Source organism: Ammospiza nelsoni, chromosome Z (genome assembly GCF_027579445.1).
Source record: "Ammospiza nelsoni isolate bAmmNel1 chromosome Z, bAmmNel1.pri, whole genome shotgun sequence".
In the NCBI taxonomy this organism is placed as follows: Eukaryota; Metazoa; Chordata; class Aves; order Passeriformes; family Passerellidae; genus Ammospiza; species Ammospiza nelsoni.
In genome coordinates this window covers 52,609,687-52,635,525 of record NC_080669.1, presented here as the reverse complement: position 1 = coordinate 52,635,525, position 25,839 = coordinate 52,609,687, and the positions used below count along the sequence as shown (strand labels likewise).

Sequence of the window (25,839 nt, the reverse complement as noted above, 5' to 3'; positions counted from 1 at the left end):
TGAAGTGAAGTAACGTCTGAAAATAATTTCAGAAAATAACATTAGTCATCAATCATTCTCTGTAGTCATGAATGTAAACAGCTGATACCACAATCCTGGTACATCAATGAGGAGTTAAAGAGACCTCCCATAAAATATGAGCAATTAAATAATCCTTACATATTAGCAAATAAGAATTGCAGCTATTACTCAATCAAAAGCACAGGACTAGACTAAAGGGTTTTGCAGATGGCTGATTGTTAATTTAGGAGCTGCAACAAGCTGTGTTTGTGGAAGGAGAAAGAGTAATGTTAAGCGAAGACTCGGCCCCCTCTCAAGAAAGGAAGATAAATACCTTTTGAGGAAGTACTGCAGCAAAACTGTCAGATATGTCATTAATAACCAGTCGGTCAGGAGAGATGTTATGCTCAAGGTGAAGTAGAAGGTGAGGGAAAAAAAATTGCTCTGCAGGAGGCAAAGATCACAGCAAAAAAACCAAAACAAAACCAAACCAACCCACTAATCAAAAAACCCCCACAAAAACCAAACAACAAAACAAAAAAAAAAAAACAAAAAAAAAAAAAAAACAACAACAACAACAACAACAAAACAAAAACAAAGCAAGACACAAAAAAACCCTCCCATACAATGTTTCTGCTGCAAGATCTTGCTCAAAAAGTCTACTGCTGCCTTGACAACTAGTGGCATTACACTAGTACTACAAGTACTACAAAGTACTTGTAGTACTACAAAGTTAAATATTATCCAAATTTAAGAAGAATTAGCTCCTACTTATGTACAAGACTACACCACATGCTCCACTTAGATGATAAACATCTTTATTTTTAAAGATGTTTAACCAGACCAAAAAAGCAGCAACATCTGCCTTTCTTGAGTCTTCCTCCTGATCTGCTTTAAAAAAATGTCAGCTCCATTTAGTGAGGGGCTTCAGAACAGTCACTAGAAGCAAAACAAAGTTTGGCTTGTGGGCCTCATGGTACAAGGGAAATAAATCCAGGGGAGGCCATGATGTTCAGTATTGGCAATATCAAGACATCACATGGCTTTAACACAGAAGTAAATACTAAATTCCTGAGGAAGCTAATATCAAAAGTAAAGTTTCTATTGCCTACAGTTTAGAGTTAGAGAATCTGTTTTTTTCTGAGATATTTTACCAAGCTTAGAGTCTTCCCTGAATTAGGTTTCAAGCTTACTTTTTCTAACCTGTGCCCTGAAAAGAATAGGCAAATTTACCTATCTAACCTTACTTTTGTGTTCCTACCCTATTCATCTTGCATATTTGTACTAGGTTCAGCTGTAATAAGGAGCCATACTCCCATAACTTCTGCTCTTGAAACCTTTTCTAAAATGTCTCCCAAGACAGGAGCATGGTTGAAATTCAGTCTGTGAGATTATGATCTCAAATAAAATTCTCTCCCTACAGTTTCTCCAAGCTTTTCAAAGATATTTTGTATTTTTCACAGCCTTGGAAATTGTGAGCAAATGGACTTTTTAGGGGTTTTTTTACCACAGTCATAGATCTCTGAAACAAAAGAATGATAATTCATAAAATCATAAGTCTTATCTTCAGCTTCTCATCATGAAAACTAATTAGTAAACTTTAATTGCTATTTAAAATAGACTCAGGAAGGCTACATATTTTTTAAAAGGGATAATAGGGAAATTTCAACAGGACAGCAGAGGGCTTATTGGCAGGCAGTAAGATTATTTCAAATGGCAGATAGATTGGCTTCAACTTCTCCTCTGCAATTTAGGAAGTGGTGGCAGAGATACCTTAGGATGGGCTTCCACTTTTATGCAAGACTTGCTTCCAAGCAGCCTTGCTCATTATTATACTCCATGGATTACTGAATAACAAAATACATGTGAGTAGTATAGTTGCAGTCAAAGTTTGACAGCACGTAAACATACACAGAATACTATGACATATCTAAGATTTTCTCACCCTTGAAGACCTAGCACAAAAGGTTAGAAATGGCCTCAGACCATTTTTCAAAGTAATTTTTATGTTTTCTTAATTAAAAAGTGTATCTTTCTGTATCAAATTTGCTTAAGATTATTGATATGAAGTCCAAATATCTCTGTGAGAACACATCATGAAAGGATGTACTGTTCCATATCACACTGCCTAAGAAGTAACCACCTTGTGATGTACATAATGAAACTTACTGACTGGTCAGGACATTAGCAAGGTACAAATGCTGTCAATACTGCATTACATTTTCTACTAAAATTTCAGAAATTTGTTGATGTCAGGTGTCTTCTCTCCAGCACAGACTACCCTGACATTCAATATGCTATGAAATGCTGGTTTTCAAATCTCTAATGAATAGCATGAACTCATGACTCTAGGTATGTACAGGAAAAGAGCAATGCTTTAATAGATAAAAAAGTGGTCTCAGAATCAACTACAATATGTACAATCAGGATATAGGCACACTAGATTTCATAATGCAAAATTAATTGAATCCATAAATGCATGTATGCTACAATGCCACTTCAATATTTGAATTCCATTTTTAGAGGAACCTCAAGGCTTTAAAATTTTCTGATAAAGTACATTCTATTGTCAAGCACCCAGCTTTGTACAATTTGCACTAAGAAAATAGGAGGAAAAGGCTGCATTGCCTATCAGAATAGGTCAGCATTACAAAAAGTTAATGGAACTTGAAAGGAAGTACACTCAACCTGTAATGCACCATATGAATCAGGAAATTGAGAACTACTTTTCGAAAATAGTTAGGGTCAGCAATGTTACAATCTGCCCCTGAGGCAGGTTAACTGAGGTTCTTGTTAACAGATCCCTCAGGGCAGACTAGAGTGATGCAACTCTGAATGAATGGTGGGGGTTTTATAAATAAAACGATTAGATAGATAGATAGATAGACAGACAGACAGGCAGACAGATAACAGGTTCATTTTGGAACAATTTGGTTAAAACAGAGAGGAAATATGTAACAGATTTGGTTATTATCTATAGAAATAGAGCAATATAAAAGTAAAATGATTACACCTGAGAAAATATACAAGGAAAATAAAAAGAAAGAATAAGAACAGATAGCAAAGAGGAAAGGTATCACCACCCTATGAAACCTGATTGTTGCAACTTAGATGTCCAGTGGTTGAAGTAACAGTTACAATTTCAATCCATTAAGGCCAAGGGAAATCCCTGAAACCCAAAGTCCAATCGGTTCCACAGGTTCAGGTGGGAATGCCGAGGTATTTCTCCTCAGGGAGGAGTTTTACAATGTCTCTTGCACCGCTGTGGATCATTTGCAGTCCTCTGGCGGCAGGCCCAAGAAATAAGTCTGGAGGCAGACACGACCCACCTCTGTCATGCCAGCTTAGCTGAGCCAGTTCTGCCTTAACAGAAGGGATCAACACCCTCAGGCCTAAGTGTGAATGCTCCTGTACCTCTCAGGATGGGAGAGAATCTTCTGCCTGAGCCAGTTGTGTAAGGGAGGAAATTGGCATGAAACCAGCAAACCAGCAACATTGCAGGATATGCTTCTTGGAGGTGTTTTCCCTTGTCTGTCTCAAACCCTAGCTTGCTGCTACATAAAGGTGGGTTTGTCATGGTCATCCTCTGGTGATGGGTGCTCATCCCCTCTGCACCTGGGCAGACCAAAACCTTGCATAACCACATACCCAAAAACCCTCCCCTTCCCCTGTGGTTGAGGGGTGCAAACAGCCAATTGATTGCATCACTAACTTTTAATATTAATCTCTCACAAAAAGCAAAGCAAAATCCAGTGTTTCATACTTTTTCAAGCATGTACCGTAAGTTAATTCCTCACACTATATGTGCACTAATACAGCCTGGTTTATGCAAGACGCTCATTTTCAGGGAGGGTAAAAAGCTCTTGACTAATTACAAAAAACACATTACATTCAAATACATTTAGGCCTTAAAATGATAGTCAAAACAAACCACAGCAAGTGTACACTATCACCCATATATAGAATAATCCCCTTGAGTGTGCGGTGGGTTTGTTTGTTTAGTTTTTTTCCTGGTTTTTTTGCTTGTTTTAAAGTAACAGACATTTAAAAAAATAATGCTTTACAAAAATACTGATAGAGGTTCACATTACTACAACCTCAATACTCTCCTCTTCTTTCAACATTTTCTATGATCTTAGCAGTATCCCCAGTAGGTTTTTTGAGTAACCACATGCTGCTCAGGCTCCTTTTGCATGAGATCCATTGACAATACACTGTGTCTCTGTTTGTTTGCTGATATATTTCAAACCATTTACATCCGAAAGCTTCTGGTTCTGTGAAACGGCTGAAAAGGCTTTTTTAAGGCCCACATCAGTATTGGTGGTTTCTGTTTAGTTTTTTCAGGAAATAGCATCGCTTCGGTTTCAGGGCTAGGAAATCGTACTCTGTACACTTCAGGGTAAGATTTCTGAAACTAGAAAAGTACATTAATTCAAATTAAGAATTTATTCAAACACGTACAATAAACTATTAAAGGGAAGCTTGCATTTCTGGAATGGGGAAATTATATCTCTAATGGACTTCCTACACTGCTATATAGAAAATTAGGCAGTAATTCTGATTTGGGTTGATTCATCACAGCATAGTTGTTCTAAAGTATTATAAATCTTGACATCCCCATGTGTAGCCACTGTTTCAAATTTCAGTATTTCTCTAGAAGAATGCATGTCTAAGACTTGATAAATATTTTCAAATTGAAATTAGAAACTCTGGAGAAAAATTTATTTACTTGCTTGAGCTTCTTCTTTTTATCCTTCAAAGATATTTCTTTATTCATTACAATTTCTTCCAACAAAGCTGCCAGTGGTTCTTGAGAGCCAGTTGCCCTTTGGTATTCAAATTCACCTGTAGTGATTTGGTGACAAAATGATGGAGGAGGAAGTGTTGCATCACTATCAGCCCCAGCATATTTTATCTGAAGATACAGTAAAAAAAAAAAAAAAAAGGCTAGGTTTTCTGCAAAACACTTGCATAGATTGCCTTAATCAATTTACCACTCCAAGACATTAAGTAGAGGAAATACTGAACAGAGCTTGAACTGTAATTTTTATCTCCAGCCCTAATTGAGTGAGTTCCAGTAAGTCAAAAAACATGACAGAAAGGAAGCCTATTCAGCATTTGAAATAAGTTCAAAATTACTTTTCTGGTAGGAAATAAACAAAAGAACTAAAAATCATCTTTGAACAAAAAGAAATTACGGTATCAGGAAACAGATGAAAAAACTGAGCAAGTAAGGATGGTTCTAAAGGGGGAAAAAAAAAAGAACAAGAATGAAAACACTTTATAATAATTCTGTTTTCTTCACTACCACAAACATAGTTTGCCCATTCCATGGGAAGATAGTGCTGACAAACAGGAAAACATATTTGAGACTTCTCATCTCTAAACAAACTCAGTATTTGTTTAGTTTCATTTAAACACATAATTGTGCTTGAATATCAGTAGTCAAAATTAATTAGATCTCAAAAGCTAACAGAGACAGAACAAAACCTTGTAAGAACTGTCGATCTTCGGAGAACAAAGGATAAGTTCAATCTAGAAACAGAGAGACAAAAGAGGCTTTTTCACTAGATACTTACTTGGACTCTCTGGAGATGTACAACATGATCCTCTATGGAAGACTTTAAAGCAGAAGGAACACTTAAGATCTCTTGATAATTATCCATGAGAAAAGATACTAGTTTAGCAGCAAGAAGTTCATCCAAGTCTATTTCATCCTTTGAGCAGAGAATACAACGGGAAAATGCCTGAACCATCTGAGGGAAAATACACACACCATTGTAATATATGTTTGGGGGTGAGGAGTAGAGAATCAGGCTACATTTAAAAAGTGAACTTTTAGAACAAATATTTTAACGTCACAATACTTACTGTACTTCAAACACATCAATATTTTTTTAGATGTATTATGTACAGTGACATGTGAGTGCACTGAAGATTGCTCCTGCTTCATACAGATAATCCACTCCTGACTTTAGATATAGAATGAATGAATTCCATTTTATTCTCAAGACTTTGTCAAATAGCCACTTCACATGGCTATTTAAAGAGGGTATATGTATTTAGAGATTCTTTTAAAAATAACACAGGAATTTAATAGAAATTAGGCACCAGAGAGAAAACCTGAAACCACTATTCTGAAATCATCAAATAAAATTTCAGGTCTAGTTGACTTCAAGTAGTCTTGTGCTCAAGCACTCAGTTACAAGAGTTTCTGTTTGTGCACCAATCACTTATAACATTAAAATCACAGAAGATTTTAATAAAGACTTTTATGATGTACCATACATTACATTGCTGAATTAATACTTTGTACAAAACACTCAGACTACAAGGATTCACTTCTAAAATCAACATTTCAATTACAACAATAATTTTAATGAAAGACCACTTACAGTTAATTAAATTATAACCTTGGCAGTAAAAAATTTAATTATTTTAATCAAATGCTATTCAGAGTTCTCTAAAAACTTAATTGCTGTGGAGCACATTTAGATTTGTACATGCTGTTATATGGTTTTTAGAGAATAGCTCTGCAGCTTAGTTTTCCATTGCACTTAATTTTCAAAGACTTTTAAATTAAACAAAATAAATATATGTTGTTAGCTCATCAGAATAGTTAAGTTATGCCTAATGACTTTGTAATAAGGTGTTGTTGCACACATCAGTGTAGTGATATCACTACATATGTTCCTACAGAAGAATTAGCAAAAATTGGAGCTTATTTTAAGACACTTCTGTGTGTGGTGAAAAAAAAACAACTACTGAAATAAACAGGTGGGATTTTAGTTTTTTTGAATGGCTGAAAACAGGTCAATCAGAACATTCAGCTCCATATTTTTAGCTATGACTGAAACAGGCAGTCTTTTTCATTCACACTGTCTGAAGTGATAAAGAACACCAGAGACTTCATCTGCTTTGTTTTTTTGGTTGATTTTGATTGTTCTTGGGGATTGCTTGTTTGTTTGTGCTTTTTTCCTACTCAATAGTGAATTCAGTGGTGATTTAACTTGGAAAGGTAAGGAAACCTCTAAATCCTGAGCAAATTCTTTGTGCGCTCACAAATTGCCATGAAATCCCACTTTATTCAAATCCAGATTAGCTTTCCAAATAGCTGGGACATACAAACCAGTTCCCCAAACAAGCAAATTGTATTTTGTTCATACTCTCCAGTAAGAATCTTTAACCTGTTCTCCAAAAGTCTGTCCAGACCTTTTACCTTACACTTATACATACCAAAGTTCTGGTCCTCACTGATTCAGAAAGATGTGGCAAATCCTGGTTTAGACTAATTCTTGCCATCATTCTCACCAAAAGCTGTAGTCTTTTCCTATTTTCTGGCGGCAGTAGGAGGCAAGATATCTGAAGAGCTTCTACAGCCTTGCTGGGTTTTTGCAGCAGTCCTGGTTCATATGAGATCAGAAGGTTGGGGAACATTTCTGAGTTATATATTTCCATAACATTTAACATAACATTTCTAAATCTAACTCCCAAAATTCCCTTCTTATTCACTCAAGATTGCCTTAGAGCTCCATTCCCCAATGAGACCAGAAAGATATCACTAGATTTGGACTACTAGGACTTAAGTTTTTAGAAGATTTTCTTCTGATGCAGTGGAAGACATTGATAGCCATAATCAATAAATCTAAATATTACAATACACTAAAAATTACAGCATTTTTTTCGTCCTTTGCTCTTTTATTACCTCAGCACTAAACACAACTGAATGGTATGCACAGATATAGATATTAAATCTGTGCCTAATTCTGCTTATTCCTCCTCAGGAGAGGAATTGACATTTCTCCTTTTCTAATTCCTGTTTACCCATTTCTGCAGCCAGTCGAGGTTATTCTGCATGGTACTACAACACTGCTGCATAAGCTACTCTTCCCCATTTTAATTTGCATGCTTGTTTAGGGCACTGTGCCCAAGTTTAGGACAGAATGTGCCACCTCCCTGGTCATTAACAAAGTGATAATCATTACTGGCCACACTACCAGCCCTGGCATGCTTCCCACTGACTGACATCCAGCCAGACTTTGTGCCACAGATCACAACCCTCTGAGCCCAGCAACTGAACGGACTTCTGAGTTTACCTCATTACCCACCTATCCAGCCTGTACTTCCTAGAAGGATGAAATGGAACACAAGTGTTGAAAGCCTTACTGCTCTCAACATAAACAGTATCCACTGCTATCTCCTCATCCACCATTCTGGTAAACTCCATGATGTAAAACATGGAAACTGTTTCTTATTGGAAAAGAAGTGTGGACTAGGTAAGACATTTCAAGGAGAGGGGTAAAATACTGAAGCTAATTTTCATAGTAAAGCTTTTTCTAACTTCAAAGGAAGATTTGGCATGCATATTGATGCATATGCTTAGAAGAGTAAGGAATGATTCCATATCAACACTTCACTTTTTTTTAAAGAGATCACAAAATTAATGTTTGACTTCTTGAAACATAGCACAATTTTCATTGCTTCCACATACATACTGGCATGAATTCTTTCTTCTACTTTTACATTTACAAAATGGTGTGAAATGATAGTAGTAAAACCTGAAAGATGTGAAAAAAATGGAAAAGCAAACAGAAACAGAATATGAAAGCAGAAGAATAAGTTTTAAAGACATAAACAAGAGCTGATTAAAAAAAATAAGTCAGAAAATTGATTTATATTCCATATGAAGCAAGATTGACAATTCACAAAGTATATATACTAAATTCCAGAAACAGAAGTGTCATTCTAGATTCCTTTCTCATCTCAATAGTTTACTAAAAACACTGTTGTTCACACAGAAAGAAGCTCAAACATGCTACAAAGCGGGTTTACTTTTCAACTCAATTGTTCTTTCTGAAATTTGATAACAAAATATAATCAAATATTTACTGTCTTACTATTTACTGTCTTTCTATTTACTGTCTTTCAGTAAGCCATCTGTAGGATCAGAATTGTCAATTTTAATATAGTGTGAACTCTGGAAAGTTCTATTTAATAACTACAACATTGCTTCTTTTAAACACTACATTAGTTAATGACATTTCTAAATTAAAGCAACATAGTATTTCAATTCCTTTTAAATATCATATTTCCAGGGTTAAAAACTGTGCTTAAAGCCCTAATCCTTTCTAATCTAGACTTCAGTCAAGCAATTTCTAAAAGCTTATAAGAGTTTTTAAGACATTTAAGCACTTGTAAAAAAAGAAAAATCTATTAAAATCCATCTGTTGCATGCTGAGCAATGAACAGAGGCCTTTAATAATATAAAGAAAAGCAATGAAAGACTTGAACTAATGTGATTAAAAAGACACAAAAATAAAACCACTGTGTGATATGAAATAAATTTAAATATTAAACTGTTCTCTATGTAGAATGGAAAGGACAGGCCCTAAATAATTAATCTGTGATATTATTTAAGGTAAAATAACTCCAGAAAATTAACTCTAAAGAATATTTTTTTTCATTGGATTCCAAACTACTTACCTAAAACACTAACAAAAACATCAAAAAAATTAAATGTGAGAAGAGGTTCTTTCATCTGGCTAAAGTAGTCCACTATCGTTTTGAAGACATCTCTTTCAAAGCCTGAGTACGTAGGCTGCTTCAGATCTGAACAGCTGGGCCCTACAAAGAACAAAAAAAAAACAAAACAAAAAGGAGCAAAAAAGAGAGAGAATATTGATTTTCAGCCACTGAGCAGATCAGTGTTTTCTAATCCAGCCCATTAAAATGGATCATTAGAGGGAAAAAAATAAAAAAAAGATTAATTCTTCAAAATAAGTGAAACTTTATTGATCTACTACGTACTGATCTATTCCCAATAGCTCTAGTGAAGTTACAAAGCAGAGGAAAAACATTAATAGACTAGCTAAACCTTTATATAATTAATTTAAATTATTTATTTAAAGCTACACTGAAAGGAGAATACATGCTGCCAAGTCTTTTCCAACTTTCTTTTAAAAAATCATTGTATACAGGATTTAATAGAGTGGTATAGACACGGTCAGTTCAATTTATTTTTTGGGGGGTGGGTTGTTTGTGGGATCTTTCTCCCCTTCTGAATTTACTTACAATTTACTAGACATTTCATTGCAGATAATATCCAATGAGGTAGTTCCTCTGCAAAGGGAAGAAACAGAAATTAAAATGACAAAAAAGAAAAAACAAGAAAAATATTCAACTGTTAGACAAAAGCAAATCTGAAAACAATTTAACATTCTTCCTGTGCGGTAAATCAAGTGACTCCAAAGGCAGGCTATACCTTAATGCAGGATCTAGCCTGAATTACATCTATACTTCAGTACCTGCACTACTACCATACAGGTATGCATTCTGCCCTTGCAGCTTAATCAGCAAAACAGGTCATATCACAAATCTTTTACCTACTATAAAAAAAAAAAAAAAAAAAGTCAGAGTAAACCAGTTCTAGATACAGCCTTCCCTGGTGCTATATGATGAAGTGTTTACTTTGTACTCAAGATGACGAAAAGCACTCATATATTCAGTTTTGCCATTTCTGCTAGGAGAAAGTTGATATTTTGAGATGGTCCAACTGCCTTTGAAATGAGCACAGATATGCTCTGAAGGCAGTTTTATTCACAACCAAACCAGGTTTTAATGTCATATTTAAATTTCTCTGCAAATCTCATTAAAATCTTGGTGGCAATAATACTGTGATAGACCAGAGCAGTAAAGATGCTTTATTTTTTCTCTGATGTGCAAACCACTTTTAAACATGGCACTAGCTTCAAAGCTCAAAACTCTCTCAATGCACATCTTCGCTCTCTCACAATTTTTAATACTGAAAACTCTCCCAATGTACAGTTAGGATCTGTCAATGTACTTTTAATACATTTTTTCTTCATGTAAACACTCCAGTTTGGGTAATTAAAAGGATAGGGCCAAGAAAGTTACCTTGAAGTGATTACTATCTCTGTATTTATAAATGGTAAAAAGTTGCTGCTGTCTTACATTCATTTTTCAGCCCTACTAAAGCCAGAATCTGTTTAAGAGGGTAAATATACAATAAATGCTGACTCTTACTACTGGGATACCAGAGGAGAACAATAGCATTTTAAAAACAATAGCATTATAACAACTAGAGTTTTTACAAAGTAGATTGCAATATTTAAAAAAAAAGAAAATTTCTAAAATACTCACTTGATTTGTCCTCTAAAGTGACAATGCCTTGCTTATTGACATTATATACATTTTGAACTATATGTTTTGAATTCACAAGTTTTGTGTCTAACACTTCATCCAAAGAATCCAAACCCAACACCTTTTGTAATCTGCAAAAATACATAAACGTAGGTCATACACCATCTAATCTGGAAAAGGCAAACACGAGGTATTAGGATACAATTAGGATATAATTCAGAAAAAAAATTTCATTTCATAGAGAATATCTCCAGTTGGATGACAGCCATAAGGACCATTCAGTGCAATTCCTGCTTCTCACAAAACTGCCTAGATTTATAGAATGCCCAAAACTGGAAGGGATCCACAAAGGTCAACTCCTGGCTCTTCACAGCACAACCACAAAAATTATACTACATGCCTGAGAGCACTGTCCAAACACCTGTTGAACTCTGTCAGGCTTATGTGCTGTGACCACTTGCCTGGGGAGCTTGTTCCAGTGCCCAACCACTCCCTGGATGAGGACTCTTTTCCTAATATCCAACCTAAACCTCCAGTGACAACCTCAAGCTATTCCCTCAGTCCTGTCACTGGCCACCACAGAGAAGAGATCAGTGTATTCTACTCTACTTCCCATCACAGATTGCACTGCAATGTCCTCTCAGCATCCTCTTCTCCAAGTTAAGAAGCCAGAAGATCTCAACCACTCCTCATGTCTTACCTTCTAGACCCTTCACAATCTTCATAGCCCTAAAAAAGTTTTGTTTTATACCTAGAAAAGGTCTAGTAATTTTAATATCTAAAACTATACCATGTAACTGAAAGCACAGCCAACATGCTCTTTGAACTCTGTAGGGCATGGTGCTGTGCCCCCTTCTTCAGGGAGGCAGTTCCAGTGCCCAGTTACTCTCTGAGTGAAGAACCTTTTCCTAATGTGGAGTCTGAACCTCCCCAGCTGCTTGATTCCATCTCCTTGTCCTATCTGGTCACCAGAGATCTTCCACATCTCCCCCCACTCCCCTCTCCAGAAACTGAACTGCACTGAGGGCACCCCTCAGCTTTCTCAAAGCTTTTGGTGATTATACAGCTCTTTATCCAGATCTCACTGCAGGCCCTGTCCACCCTTGAAGGAGTCCAAAGTTCCTTCTAACCTAGTATCATGGACAAACTTAAGGTACATTCAATTCCCCCATCCATATCATTTACAAAAACATGAAAGAGCTCTGGCCCTAGAATGGAGCCCTGCAGAGCCCCACTGATGACTGCCCACCAGAGATAACCACATTTACCACAATCCTTTGTGCTTGATCCAAGAGCCAGCTGCTCACCCAACAATATTATGGGGCTCATCAAGCTGCATGCTGGACAATTTATCTAGAAGGATACTCTGAGAGACAATATCAAAAGCTTTGCTTAAATGTAAATAAACCACATCAACTGGTTTCCCTTGGTCAACTAGATGGGTGACCTTGTCATAAAAGAAAATTTAATTGGTTACATAGTATTTTCCCTTTTTGAAACTGTGCTGGCTATGACCAACGACTGTGTGTCTCTCAAATATTTTATTATTAACTCCCAGAATAATTTTCCATAATTTTACAGGCACTGAAGTTATACTGACAGGCCTGTAATTAACAAAGTCTTTGTTCTTTGCTTTCTTTAAGTTGAGAAAATAGTTGCCAGCTTCCAGACAACAGAGGCCTTTCTAGAATTCCAAGATAAATGAAAAAATAAGGAGAAAGATCCTGCAACAACAGCATCCAGCTCTTTCAATACCCTGGGATTAATCCCATTGGGCTTCATAGCTTTAAGCACATCCAGCTTGAGCAGAAAATTTCAAACAAATTCAGCATCAGTTGTGAGTCTCCCTATTCCCACAGTCATACTTTTCCAGCACAGAACTGTGGGAATTCCAGTGTCAATCATCAAACTTAAAGAGTCCAGGACTTTCTGTCACATGAATGCTACTGCTCACTGATCAAGCTATCAGAGTTTCAGCATCCTTCCACACAATCTGCTGTGCCAACCCTGTTTGCCCACCATGGTCTTTTGGTTGGTAGAGCTCTATAGGGAGCTTTATGTGAAGGAGGGCTTGGCCACCACTGCCCCTGGTCTCACTTGTCCTGGTCCTATCAGCTGCTGCCATGTGCGCTCTAGTCTACCAGGGTGTCCCTCCATTCCCCTGAAGTTTCCTTGGTTCAGGAAACCCAGAATACACATGCCGTCTGCTGCCTATCATGCTGTCACCAAAACTGCTCACCTCAGCACCAAGCGCATTACGTGCAGATAATGTGCTAGGTTTACACTAAAGTCATCCTTAGTAAGACCTCAACCATGCTGTAATATCATTAGTGTATATTATTTCTTCCTCTGCAGAAATAGTCCAAAGCAATAGCTTTAACTTCGCATAGGAGATTCCATTTGAATGTAGTAAATGAATCTCTAAGCTGAATCTCAAAGCTTCAGCACTCAATTAGCTATGCCATTTATCTCATACAAAGTATTGTACTTGCCATTGAAAGGTTCCATAGCACTTCTACATAAGTGCTTTTATTTCCTAGCAACAAGAAAAAGAGACAGAGAAAAAAGTGATTAAACAAGACAAAGCCCACACAACAAAGAATTGTATAACACAATGTGCAGAAGTCAAAAGGTACTAAGCACAGTGAAGTTTTTTTCCAGACTTCATTTGCTGAGTTTGCTAGCCAAATAACAAGTGGTAGAGTTAGTCTAGACACTATGGCTTTGAAGGCAACGATAAAAAGTGAGTGGGTGAAATTACAAGTATTACCAGGGAAGATAGACAAGACTATTACCTACTACACAATTTTACTATAAGAGCAAATGACTCATAAGTATACTCACCGTGATAAAGTCATGGATTTCCATATCGCTTCTATATTTGTTTGTGTTAGTTCTCTGCGGAACACAAGTTTGCATGCTGGTACTTCCCCGATAGCTATGCTGTGTCGCTTGTACCACATCTCAGAGTTCTGAAATCAGAAAAAACCCTCCTCATTAACTGGTGGCTTTTCAAGTGTTAAACAGTATAAAACATTTATAGTACAAAATTGCAAGTGTTCTTAAATTCCAATGAAGTCTTCAGGATGCAAGGTAAGTATTTGTGTCTAAGAGAAATTAAATATTTTCTCAATCTTACACATTGCTTCTCAATTCCATAACTTGTTCCAAAGCTGAAAAATTATATGTGTCAGAATAACCATTAGAGTTCTGGAGTCAATGGCCTTTAATCCTATGTTCAGGTCCTATTCATGATTAAAATCAGTTCATCTGCCATTTTAAGATTAACCATCTGTTTATGGAAAAGTTACTGGAGAATTATGATACCAACAAATTAGAAAAAAAAAATCCTTGCTCAGCATATACTAAAATAACTAAACATTAGGTTTAATAACAGGTTCTATACATAAAGTAAAAGCAAATCACTACATCTGAAGGCACCCGTCAGATCTAGTCCACAATTACAAAAGTATAAAGCTGAGAGTGCAGAAGACCACTATACTTTATGCAACCTTCATATCCAAGTTTATTCTTGAACATTGTCATCAAGGTATCAATGGGTGGACATACACTGCAGCTTGTATCAGCAGCATTCTTTTCAAGGGAAAACTCCTAATCATTCCAGCTCTTTGATTTACACTACAGACCAGCACTAAAGCACATTAAAAGTTTTCCTTATAACCAGACCACAAAATGCATTCCAGGAATGCACTTAAATACTCCAAGCACTAATTGTCTCTCATTCCATGGCAGACTAGACTAGAGCTAGTTGGAAGCAAATAGTACCCTCTGAAATTAAGGGTCTGGTCTTTCACATCAGTATTTCATGACATACAACCACACTCATCAATCTACACACAGCCACTAAGTGCTCAGATTGATGCTGAAGCAATTCAAGGTACCATAATTTTCAGCTGTCTACTTCAGCATTGCATTGGAAGCTAGACCTAATTATAAAAGAGGCAGCACAAAGAAGCTTGTAGCTTTGCCTCACTTACAGTCCACTGTATTAATCCAAACTGCCAATGGAAGAGATTTTGAGCTATGCCAAACTCTATGCTGTTGCATACAAGTCAGATGCAGACTTTTGCTAATTCTTATCAGGCCAGGATGCTTGGATGGAAATTCAGGGCACAGCTGGAGGCTGTAATATGTTACACCTTCAACAGATACTTGCTCAGTAACTACAATATTCCACCTTCTCATTCTCATTTCCTGTCTTTGGCACCATCTTTTCTTCTATCTACTATTGAAGCACTAAGGACCATGCCTTTCCTCTTCAGAAGCTTGCTGTACATGAAGAGTACACTTGATTTGTACACAGTTGGACTGTAAGTATGGAATAACCATTCATTCAGAACATTTAGATATCCAGCAAAATGGTAGGAGCTACTTTTCCAAATAGACTATGGTTTATCAAAAAAACTAAGGCTAGACTCCTGCTCTGCAGGGCAGTAATAGAAAGGCAAAAATCATCAACGAAATCCTTAGTTCACAAATTATGAGAACGCACACATGTAAGATACACTGAAGTAAGACCTCAGAATATACACAACTCCAGAAGCCTATTCTTTTACTATGTCAAGGTGAACAGAGTTCATACAATTTGGTTTACTAATAAAACCAAGTTTTTCCAACAATTTTATAAAGGCTGGATCAATCCACATAAGTATGAGGCCAGATGACTTCCTGAGCTTACAAAGGATAACTGAAAAATCAGGACCACTGCTCCTTAGCCAAAACATATTCCTTATAAAAAAGGAAATTGAGTCAGTATTTACAGCAGCTAGGAAGGTTGTAATAACTGTATATATTCTGATATCTGAAGTGTCCAAATAAGAGTTACAGTGTGACTATTTTGTCTGGTAATATAATAAATGCCCTATTGGAATTTCAGCAAACTGGAATGAAATATGGGAAAATACACCCATATGGAACTCAGGTTCCTGAGGGCATTTTAATGTGTAGCACAAAGAACACTAAAATATTACTTCTCCGGCAAATTTTAAGAAAAACTTAACTTCACAAAAGTTTAGAATAAAAATATTTAGCATTTAATTTTACAAGCAAGTATTTTGTGACACAGCACAGAGGTCATCAGCTCAGTTTTGCTTTCCAAATATGCTTTTGTCTGGGGAAATAAAACTGGGTGTCTTACCATTGCGACGCATTTCACTGGGATGGGTTGTTGAGAAGGGCCAGCCCTTGGTTCATTCCAGTCTGGAAATTTAATTACTTCCTTTCCACATGAAGGTTTCTTTGGGTATGACTTCAGTGGCGAGGAAGGAGGAAATCTACAATTAGAGAACATTTTTAAAGTCTCTGAATGCCAATCTAATCCCTATTTACCAATGCAAAACTGTAGCCAGCCTTCACATGCAAAAATACAACAAATGCTTTGGACATTCACAGCCCAACTTAGTTTGCTGTAGACTGGTGTTGCATGATATGTAAAACATCGTGGAGAGTCTTGTTTGCCCTCCAGCTGCTGCTCCACAACAGTTCAGGCACTTTGTACCTCCCATGACATAGCTGAGCCTTGGGTGAATCTCTGCTCCCCAGTGCGTCTCTTATAGCACAAGCGGTCTTTGCATAGACAATGACACAGATCTTCACTAAGAGTTGTTGATTCTGCTGAAAAAGCCGTGGGGATGTTTTCCCCCATGTCAAGTGCTTTGTTAGCATGCATTTCCTAAAGAAAAGCTACATAGCTAAGTCACATGACTAACACTCAGACTTAGTTAGAGTGCATGCAAGTGTCCACACAAAGTTTTGCCCACATTACCAGGTCCTTCTGGGTTTACATGCTTTCTGTGCGAAGATCATATCCTGCAGTTCTTTTCTGGATCATATCCTGCAGTTCTTTTTTCCAGCTGGTTTTGCAGGTAACTATTTGACTTCTTAAGGCATTTCAAGAAGTGCCTTGAAGAAATTAGCAGAAATAAGCCCTAAACCAGCCCTTGTAGAAAAGAAGGAAAACAAACTATCCAGGCTGACCAGCACCAAATTATTGCTAAGCTCGGGTCAGAGCATATACAAAGGAAGTAATGACAGCGTATCAGAAAGACAAATCAGTTCAATGGAAACACCTCTTCAGACTGGCCCAGATCCAATCCTGTCGACTTGCACACCCAGGTTTTAGATGCTGAGATTGCTGATGCTTTAAGCAACTGCTTAAGCCTCATTAACTTTTTTAAAACAGAATGCAAAAGACAGATACATCAGTGACTTTGCAACAAAAACTTGCACACTGCTGGAAAGTATACATATGTATCCTCCCAGAAAAAATGCTTGAGAAACTCTCAAGGTTCTCCAAAATGTCACCTCATCCTCTAAAGGCACTTGAAACATTTAATAAGTTTTTCATTTAGATTTGTTCTGCAGTGTGGTTAGTCCAGTACTGTTACATTGAATGGTTAAATACATTGTTTTGACCACACACACTGAGCATATTCCACAGTGCCCTTCAACAGCACATCTGCAACACAGAGATATCACCCCCATCAGACAAATCCCCAGAACCCGAAGCAAGTACCTGACTCTCATCCTGCAAGATTTACTCTGTTTTTTAATGGTAAGCCAGACTACATGGCAGATGTTCAGCTGTTGAGTGTTCTCAACCATTTTTCAGATATTCGTTATTTCTTAAGAGTTTAATGTTAAAATAGAACATACCCACATATCTGCAAGCCTTTTTCCTTCGCCTTACACTATTCTCAGTAGTTTCCTGTTTCTTCTCCAGTTCTTCACAATTTTTAGATTTGTGTCATTTGCTGCCCTGATTTGCAAACAATCAGTAAAAGAAGTTGTTCTTACAGTCAGAAAAAGGAGGTGCATTCCCCTTTCTCAGGTAGCATTACAGCAAGATCTAGATGAAGAAGGATTAATGTCACTCAAAGCAAAGGATCGAGAAACACTCCAAGGCTGACACACCAAGATCAGAATTGGTTATAGCCAGCAACACTAGTTTGGGGAGTTTATAAAAAGAGGAACTAGAGATACCTGTTTGTGTCCAGAACAAAGGATCCTGAACAAAGTCAACTAGCATTGATGTTCAAGATATAACAATATTACTGCAAAATTCCCGAAAGATTGCTATCATTGCAACAGTGCTAACCCCTTTGCTTTCAATAGACTGGCTTAGATTCCAAAAAAAGTATAAAGTCCAACAGCTCCCAAAACTGTAACTTCTCATTCATTATTGTAGACTCAGCTGAGCCAGTAAGTCAGAACACACTGATAAGTCTTTGCTATTTTTAGAAGCCACATTAGATCTCATCTTCATGTTTAATACTTGCCAAATATTCTCACGCAATCCAGCTTTTGGCAATATTTCTTTTGCATACTCTGTGGATGAACAAGAGCAGACAGCTACACTTACATGTGAAGTAAATGAGTGACACAACTGTGTACCACAGTGTGCCATTACAGCATGTTAACGCATAAATTTTTGCAGAAGGTACGAAGCATGTAACTTTTCCAAAGTTAGCACCGTCAGTAGAATTGACTCGTACAACTACCTCCATCAGCGCTGTGAGGAGAGAACACCCTGTATTTTACATGTAGCATTAGGATAGCCCACCAGAGGGAGCTGCCAGGACATTGAATACAGCCCTAAAATAGGCTGGAAAACCTGCGTCTAACTGCTTAAACAGGGGAGAAGCGTGTCTTGATACTTAAAGCCGCGAATAACGTATGTAGCTTATTTATGCACCAAGCACCAATCCCAGTGAGGAAAAAAGCTGGCTCCAGTTCAAGATGCATGAAAGGTATAAATTTTTAACTGAAAAAAGTTCAGTTAGTTATTTTTTCAGTGGGAGAGGGAGAAAGAACACCACAACAAAATATATAACAAGAGTTCTGTTGCCCAATAGCAGATCAGTAGGCAGAGCATGCAGAAAATTAGAACAGAAATATTTCACCCAGCCAACTTCCACAGTCTGCAGCTCAGTAAAGTCATGACTGAAAATACAAATAAATAAAAGAACAAAATAATTTGAACATATACTCATGCTAATGCAAAATAAACAAAAAACCCCACAGCCACACAAACACAGCAAAACCAAACCAAAGAAATACAGAATAACACCAGCAGTTATCAAACCGCATAATAAATCTTTTGACAAGAATTAATACCAGAAATAAAAAGATCAATAGAGCAAAATGAAAAATTTACTTAATATATATCAAGTGGGAATTCAGTTCTACATATTTCCCCAAAGAGAATATTAAGAAATCATTACTTAAAATGAATATGTAAAATTTGAGTATGTAATAATAGCTATAATAAGTAGAAGCATAAACTTATTGCTAGCCTATTTTCCCTAATGTTTTGCATGATGAGAACTCCCATTTCCTCAAAAGAAGGGCCACCATGATAAAAGTTACAGATCTAGACTTGAAGTAATGGTGATCTTTATAATACTTCTGCACCAAACAGGACACTAGAAGATGGTACAAATTCAAACCCTGCAACTTCTGTCCACTCAAACCTTAACTGAGGTCACAAGAGGCCAAAGAATCCAGTCCATTAATGCTAAGCTTTTATTACACTGAAATTTCTTCTCCACTGTTAACAAGCCACTAGCTGAGATGTTCAACAGGGATAAGTAAGGAATCAACCTTGAGGATAAGCAAATAAAGCTTTGTCCCTTGTCCATCTACAAACTAAGGAGCATAAAAAAATGTTATAAATTTCTTAGATTCAGTAGGCCTTTCTCTTTTCTCAGAAGAAGGTGGAGATAGCAACCAAAATAGTCAGGAGGTTGGGGTGAAGGAGGACAATTGGAGCTGGGTGACCAACGGCATTCTCACTTCCACCTATGTGTCCTAATATGTACTCTTCCAGCACCAACAAACCTGATGTCTGCCATCAGCAATGAGAACTCAATACCATTTGAAAGCCGCAAAAGCTTTTGTTGATATTCAAAGAATGCAACTGAATAGAAGTGACTTTCAAAAACATTTCAGAATAGGCAAGAAAACTGAAGACAAACATGAAGTCACGACAGCTACCCATTACTAAGAAAATTAAAGTCTTTAAAAGGAAAAGGGGAAAACGTGTCAACAATTTTCAGAGGCATTCTACAAAAATGCTTCTAAGACACGAGCAAGAGTTATTATACCCTGTTTCCAAAAAACTAGGGGTTTTTTATCACCCTATAGAGGCTTACCTATATAAACGGCCATCGTCTTCAAAGTCCTCTTTGCCCCACCTTCCTTTAATATCTTCGATTACATGATTTTTCAGGAATTTTTTAAGCAGCTTAACCGTTTGATCGCGAGTCACTTCTGGACCAAAATTTTGGTTAGAGCCAAGCAGCTCATGCAAACATTCCACTGCCTCCGAGGCTTTGAAGCATCGCTCGTAGCTCTTGAAACGACAGCGATGCTTCCGTAAGGGCATCCCAGCACGGAAGAGCTCGATTATCTCGTTCCACTGGGAAAGAACAAAGCCAGTCGTTACGGGAGCTCTCCCCCCAGGTTTTCCTGCGGCCAGAACGCAGCCGGCTCTGTAAACAGAGCTACACCCTTTTGTCACCGTCTGCGTTCACAACAACACCGAAACCTAAGCCCAGGATTTAAACTGTGGCGACCCGAGAACAAACACCAGGTTTAGGAGGCTGAAATATTTAGCCCCATACTACTAGCGGACCTACGGATACAGCTCTAGCCTCCCTTAGGTTTTACCGGGACAAAAGGCTCAACCTGCCGCTCCGCCCTGCCAGCCTCTGCCCCGCGCCAGCCGCGGGCGCCTCCGCCCCGCAGAGACGCGGCCTGGGAGCAGCGGCCGGCACCAGGAGGCCGGAGGGCGAGTGGCCGCGGGGGACAGCGGCGCGGGAGGGCGGCGGTGTCGGGGACGGCGGCGGGGGACTCACCAGGCGGGTGGCGCGGTACGGCCCAGGCCCCACCAGCCGCGGCTCCATGGGCGCGGCCGCGCTGGCTCCGCGCCGCGTTTGAATCCAGCCGGGCGCCGCCGCCTTCGCCCATTGGGCGGCGGGCGCGGCACGTGACGGGCCCGCGCCGTGCTGGATTGGTGGGGCGGGGATGGGGTGGGAGCCGAGCGCGAGGGGGCGCTGTGGCGCCCCGTCCCGGGCGGCGGGGGCGGCCCCGTGCGGGGGCCTCAGCGGGCGGGCGTGCCGCGGGGCCGCGCCGTGCCGGGCTCTGCGCAGGACAAGAGACAACGGGCAGAAAATTGATGCACTGCAAGTTCCCCATGAACATGAGAAGGAGCTTCTTTGCTGTGCGGGTTCTGTGCACTGGAACAGATGTCCCAGAGACGTTCTGGAGCCTCCCTCGCGTAGAGATGCCAGGAGCACCTGGACTCAATCCTGTGCCAGTCCTGTACTCTAGGATGGGCCTGCTCGCGTAGATAGGCTGGACCAGGTAGCCTGCTGTAGTCCTCTCCAACCTGGCCTATTTGGTGATTCTGTGTGTGGCAACAAGGTAAACCATGTCAGGAAAACATTGGCCAGTGAATTGCTGCCCTCATAAAGAGAACACAGCCTTGGCATTACTTAAACAAACAGAACAAAAAAAAAAATCAACCTAAAAAAAACCCCTCCAAACACTCAATTTTCAATATTTTAAAATTGTTTCCAATCAGTTTTTTTGTTAAAGAATTTTGTTTTGAATTCAGGCAGTATGTGGGATGATAATTACTTGCAATTACATTTGATATTCCTACAGATGACAGGGGTTGATGCTGGTGCCACAGAACTCATTCAGTTGTTGTATATTAGCTCTTTATGAGTATTTTGTAAAAACGGTTACTTGGAAAGTAAATAGGAAACCTCCATTTTAAGGTAGGAGGTTGTGATACCAAGTCACCTGTCCTGCATGGGCAGGGATGTAACTGAAGCTCCTGTGGTGCCTATTACAGATAAGCTATCTCTGTCAATTTTTAGGACACTCACAGGAGAGAAGTGACTGGTAACACCAGTGTTGCTTTCCCACCAGGTCTAAGGAAAACAAAATTATCGCCTTATTCCCCTCACTGTCAGTAAACATTCACCATAACATGAATGACTTAGCTGACCGTTGGACTCCTCTTTCCAGCCTCACTCGAAAGTATACACTTAAGGATATGAGATGCACAGTTTTTAGATTCAGATAAAGACTGTGTGATTCTCATGTTGTGTGTAGGAGGACAGGATTTGTTTTGAGCTGATGTCATTGGCATCGTCTTAGGCTGCATTCATACAACTCACTGTGAAACACTGCATTCTCTCTCTCCAAATGCTTTATAACTCCCAGAAGACTAAACCACTGTGCAAGATATTATGCAGTGGCAATCTGACACGCCACTTGCTGACAGCCCGCAGAATGATTAGCATCTCCAGTTTCTGCTCCTGCTTATTAGTTCTTAATCTCAAACAACTGAATCTGGAAGCTTTTGGCTAGTGTACAACTGCTGGAATTGGAAGTTTTCCTGGCTTCTTTCTGCTCAGCACCTGTCCACATGCAGCACTCCTTAGTTTTCACTGTGCATAGTCTCAGCTCCTATTTAAGCCCAAGTGAGTTTGAAAAATCAGTTGCAGATCTAGCTCCCAGACCAACAAACAAGTACCTGTCCCTGCACAGCCAGCTGCAGGATGCATTTCTCCATCCAGATTTATGGGCAGGGAAGGAGGTATGATTGCAAAATCAGAGACCATAATAACTAGGACTTTCCCTACCTGCACAGAAATCATCTACAAGACTACAGAGTAACGCCTGCTTCCTTGCACAAGAAGCAGAGGGTACTATTATCCAGTCTTCACCACAGACTAGCTATTACAGCCTTTCCCTCATAAGGCCTGTATTTCCCAAACACATTTGAATGCACAGGCTCTAGAAGGCCTAAAAGAACCAAATTGTCCCATTTCCTTCAACAGTAATGCCCCACTTCCTTCATCATTAATTATGTAATAAATATTTTTATATATATGCATTAAAAAAACCCCACAAACCGAAAAACCATATAAAACTCACAAATCCTTTCCAGCTATTTGAAAACAGAGCAATAGGCCTCTGTCCTTAAGAAAAGCCCCCCTAACACTGGAGGCCAGGGACATACATACAGCCCAGAGCTGTCTGACTTGACACTTTGAATCAGGGATGGACTGCATTTCCCACCAAAGAGAGGTGCAAAGAGAGGCACATCGCAGCTGTTTGGGATCATGTGATAGAGCACCTCTCCACATGAACTGCTGGGAACTGAACGCTGATGATTCGAACATCAAGCATCTAAAATTCAGGGGCTGCAATTTAAATCTCAAGTCATCCCAATACTTTGAGATCTACTTTCAAGCTGCCATGAGAGCTGACAGCTACAGGGATTAAATAGTGAATAGATAAAATAGAAATTATTTTTTATTTGCTTAAAAAAACTTGATGTAATCTCAGAAGAAAATATTTGCAACTCATGTCCAACCTAAAGTTTACATTCCTTTAGAGTTTACAATGCACCATAAACGTCAGTAAAATGAAAGCGTTCGGGTAACAAAGCTTATGTTCTTGGAATTGTGCAACAGAGAGGCTATTAAAATCTACCTCAAAGTCTTGAGTATTTGAAAATCCCACAGATCAGATCAAGTAAAAAGCAAATATTGCAAGTTACTTTTTTTCCTAGTGTTGTAGAAAACAGGACCTTTAATGGTAACATTAAACTAAACACATTTAATTCCTCATTTCCAGGTCTGTTGCATGCACAAATTCCTTAATAAACTCATGCAGTACAAAAGCAACTTGCAAATAGCAAGTCCTATATGACCCTAACAATCTTCCTAACCTTGGAAAACAACATACTGGGTAATTCTACACAGAATGAAGCCATGCCCAGTCACCACTGCCTGCCCCACTTTCAGAAGCTCGGAGAATGTCACATATTTTTTTTGCCTGGTTCCAGAAAGGTAACTGGAGTAACTAACTTTCAGCTGATAAAATAAAGACGCAATAATAAAAAAAAACAAGATTACACAAACTTTTTCTAGACATGTATTTCAATAGATAATGGAAATGGAAGAAAGTAGAGCACAGTACAATCATGGTAGGCAACATTTCAGCTTAAATCATTAAATCAACTTTTTTTACATTTTATTTGACCACTAAGATTTTGGCTATTGAATTAAAAGATTCCATAATCCACCTAGCTTCACAAGCAGCACAGGCTAGCAATTTAAAGTATATCCATAGACACACTGAATAATAAGAATATTTGGCTACTACAGTGAACAGATCAGTAAGATGTTTTGATCACTATGCTACAAGACAATTCAGATAATCCCCATATTAGTAGCTTTCCAAACTTTATGATAATGTTCAACTGAGTAGAACATGAAATGAATTCAGTTCTCCTAGTAAAAGACACTATATCCAAAAATCTGCGATCTTCAAATGAAACGCTATGTTTTAACAGATTAACATACAATCCTTCCTTTAAAGTAATACAGCTTATAAACAGATGTAACAATGTTTATGTATTAACTATATTAATATGCCTTAGATTCTATCAACAGTACTTACTGAAGAATCATTCTTATAATAAAATGCAGCTGACAGTCTTAGCAACTTAGAACATTAAAAGTGAAGTATTTTTTATCCCCCTCAAAGTGTGTTCAAAGTACTCAGTACTTGTCATACACATTTTAGTTTTTCCAATTATCTTTTTGTGCATTTTCTAGATAGACATATCTTTCTTTTTTAATCAGAGATCCACAGTTCTTCCCCACTCCCATGTTCTGAATCCCAAATAACTTACGGTAAAAATACAAATTCTGTTTTGGAAGAAAACATACAAAATATACACCATGTAGTGTGCGCACCTAAACATCTTGATTGTCAAGTAGTGCAAGTTTCCCCATTGACATATACACTTCTTTGGTTTTAGAGACAAGAATTTGTTTCACTGATCTTTGCTGATGCCGTTTCTTGCCATTTTTGGTAGTCTTTGTCCCTTCGTGTAAGCATGGTACCAGAAGTGGAGAAACAAGACTAAAAACATGGAGCCATAAAGCCAGATAATAAACATGAAAATTGGATACTGGTACGGACAATCATCCATGATGTAGATTTGTCCTATGTGGACTGTAATCATAATAAACTGGACCTGGAGGAAGAAGGTGAAAAAAATAAGTACTTTTAAAATAAATTACAATCTTACTACAGAAATTTTAACAATTTCAGCATAGCTTGTTTGTTGAAAAACAGATAGTAGGGTGAAGTGGGTGGAAAGCAAGGAGCAACAGGGACAACAATACAAGTTCCTAATATGACAGAGATGCACCTTTGTAGACCATCCCCCCAGAATATTATTCCACTGAAAAACAGGTTTACATAAAATGGAAGAGAGAGTCTGGGACAAACTAAGAAACTCATTGAAATACATTAGGATTCTACCCTGGCCAATTCATATAAAAAAGAAGGAGACAGACAGTGTTTGTCCAGTGACAAATGGGAGGCTCCTTTAGAAAAATTAGCTGGGAAAATAAAAGAAGAAGAAAAGAAAGTAACCATTACATGGTTAAGGAACAATAATTCCCACCTTCCCTGCACACTACTATGTGACAAAAATACACTCCACATGAACTCCAAGTTAAAAGTTCACTGGTAGTGCCTCTAGGTCAAAAAGACCAAGTTATAAATATTCAGGCAACATTGTTCGGAGTTGCACATGATTACATGAACTATTCTACCAAA

The 25,839-nt window shown here is 38.2% G+C and overlaps 2 protein-coding genes across 4 annotated transcripts in view; both read right to left on the bottom strand.

Annotated features, from left to right (window-relative positions):
• Positions 1 to 2,357: 2,357 nt before the first annotated feature.
• Positions 2,358 to 21,086, bottom strand: DEPDC1B (DEP domain containing 1B). Of its 2 annotated transcripts, none has more exons than XM_059492288.1 (11): positions 21,039 to 21,086; positions 20,334 to 20,599; positions 16,319 to 16,454; positions 14,005 to 14,132; positions 11,161 to 11,291; positions 10,072 to 10,119; positions 9,484 to 9,624; positions 7,237 to 7,403; positions 5,580 to 5,756; positions 4,730 to 4,915; positions 2,358 to 4,414 (listed from the first exon to the last, which is right to left on the bottom strand). In XM_059492288.1, the coding sequence occupies exons 1-11, from the start codon at positions 21,084 to 21,086 to the stop codon at positions 4,253 to 4,255; spliced, it is 1,590 nt and encodes a 529-aa protein (XP_059348271.1). In that variant the 3' UTR covers positions 2,358 to 4,252. The 2 variants fall into 2 exon arrangements, with proteins under 2 accessions (XP_059348271.1, XP_059348272.1); XM_059492289.1 differs by having other exon boundaries at positions 4,730 to 4,845.
• A 3,039-nt stretch (positions 21,087 to 24,125) lies between these two features.
• Positions 24,126 to 25,839, bottom strand: part of ELOVL7 (ELOVL fatty acid elongase 7) — a 31,672-nt gene continuing 29,958 nt past the window's right edge. For both annotated transcript variants that reach the window (XM_059493019.1, XM_059493020.1), the window contains exon 8: positions 24,126 to 25,249. In XM_059493019.1, the coding sequence (XP_059349002.1) occupies positions 25,046 to 25,249 (204 nt within the window). In that variant the 3' untranslated portion in view covers positions 24,126 to 25,045. The remainder of the gene's footprint in view (positions 25,250 to 25,839) is intronic.

What these genes read in the sequence shown, in the direction of transcription:
- DEPDC1B (XM_059492288.1), bottom strand. Translation starts at nt 21,086, where the DNA reads ATGGAGCCGCGGCTGGTGGGGCCTGGGCCGTACCGCGCCACCCGCCTG. An exon ending in CGTACCGCGCCACCCGCCTG is followed by an intron (nt 20,600 to 21,038) that starts GTGAGTCCCCCG and finishes GTTCTTTCCCAG; the next exon opens with TGGAACGAGATAATCGAGCT. An exon ending in AAAAGAAGAAGCTCAAGCAA is followed by an intron (nt 4,415 to 4,729) that starts GTAAATAAATTT and finishes GTACTTTTCTAG; the next exon opens with TTTCAGAAATCTTACCCTGA.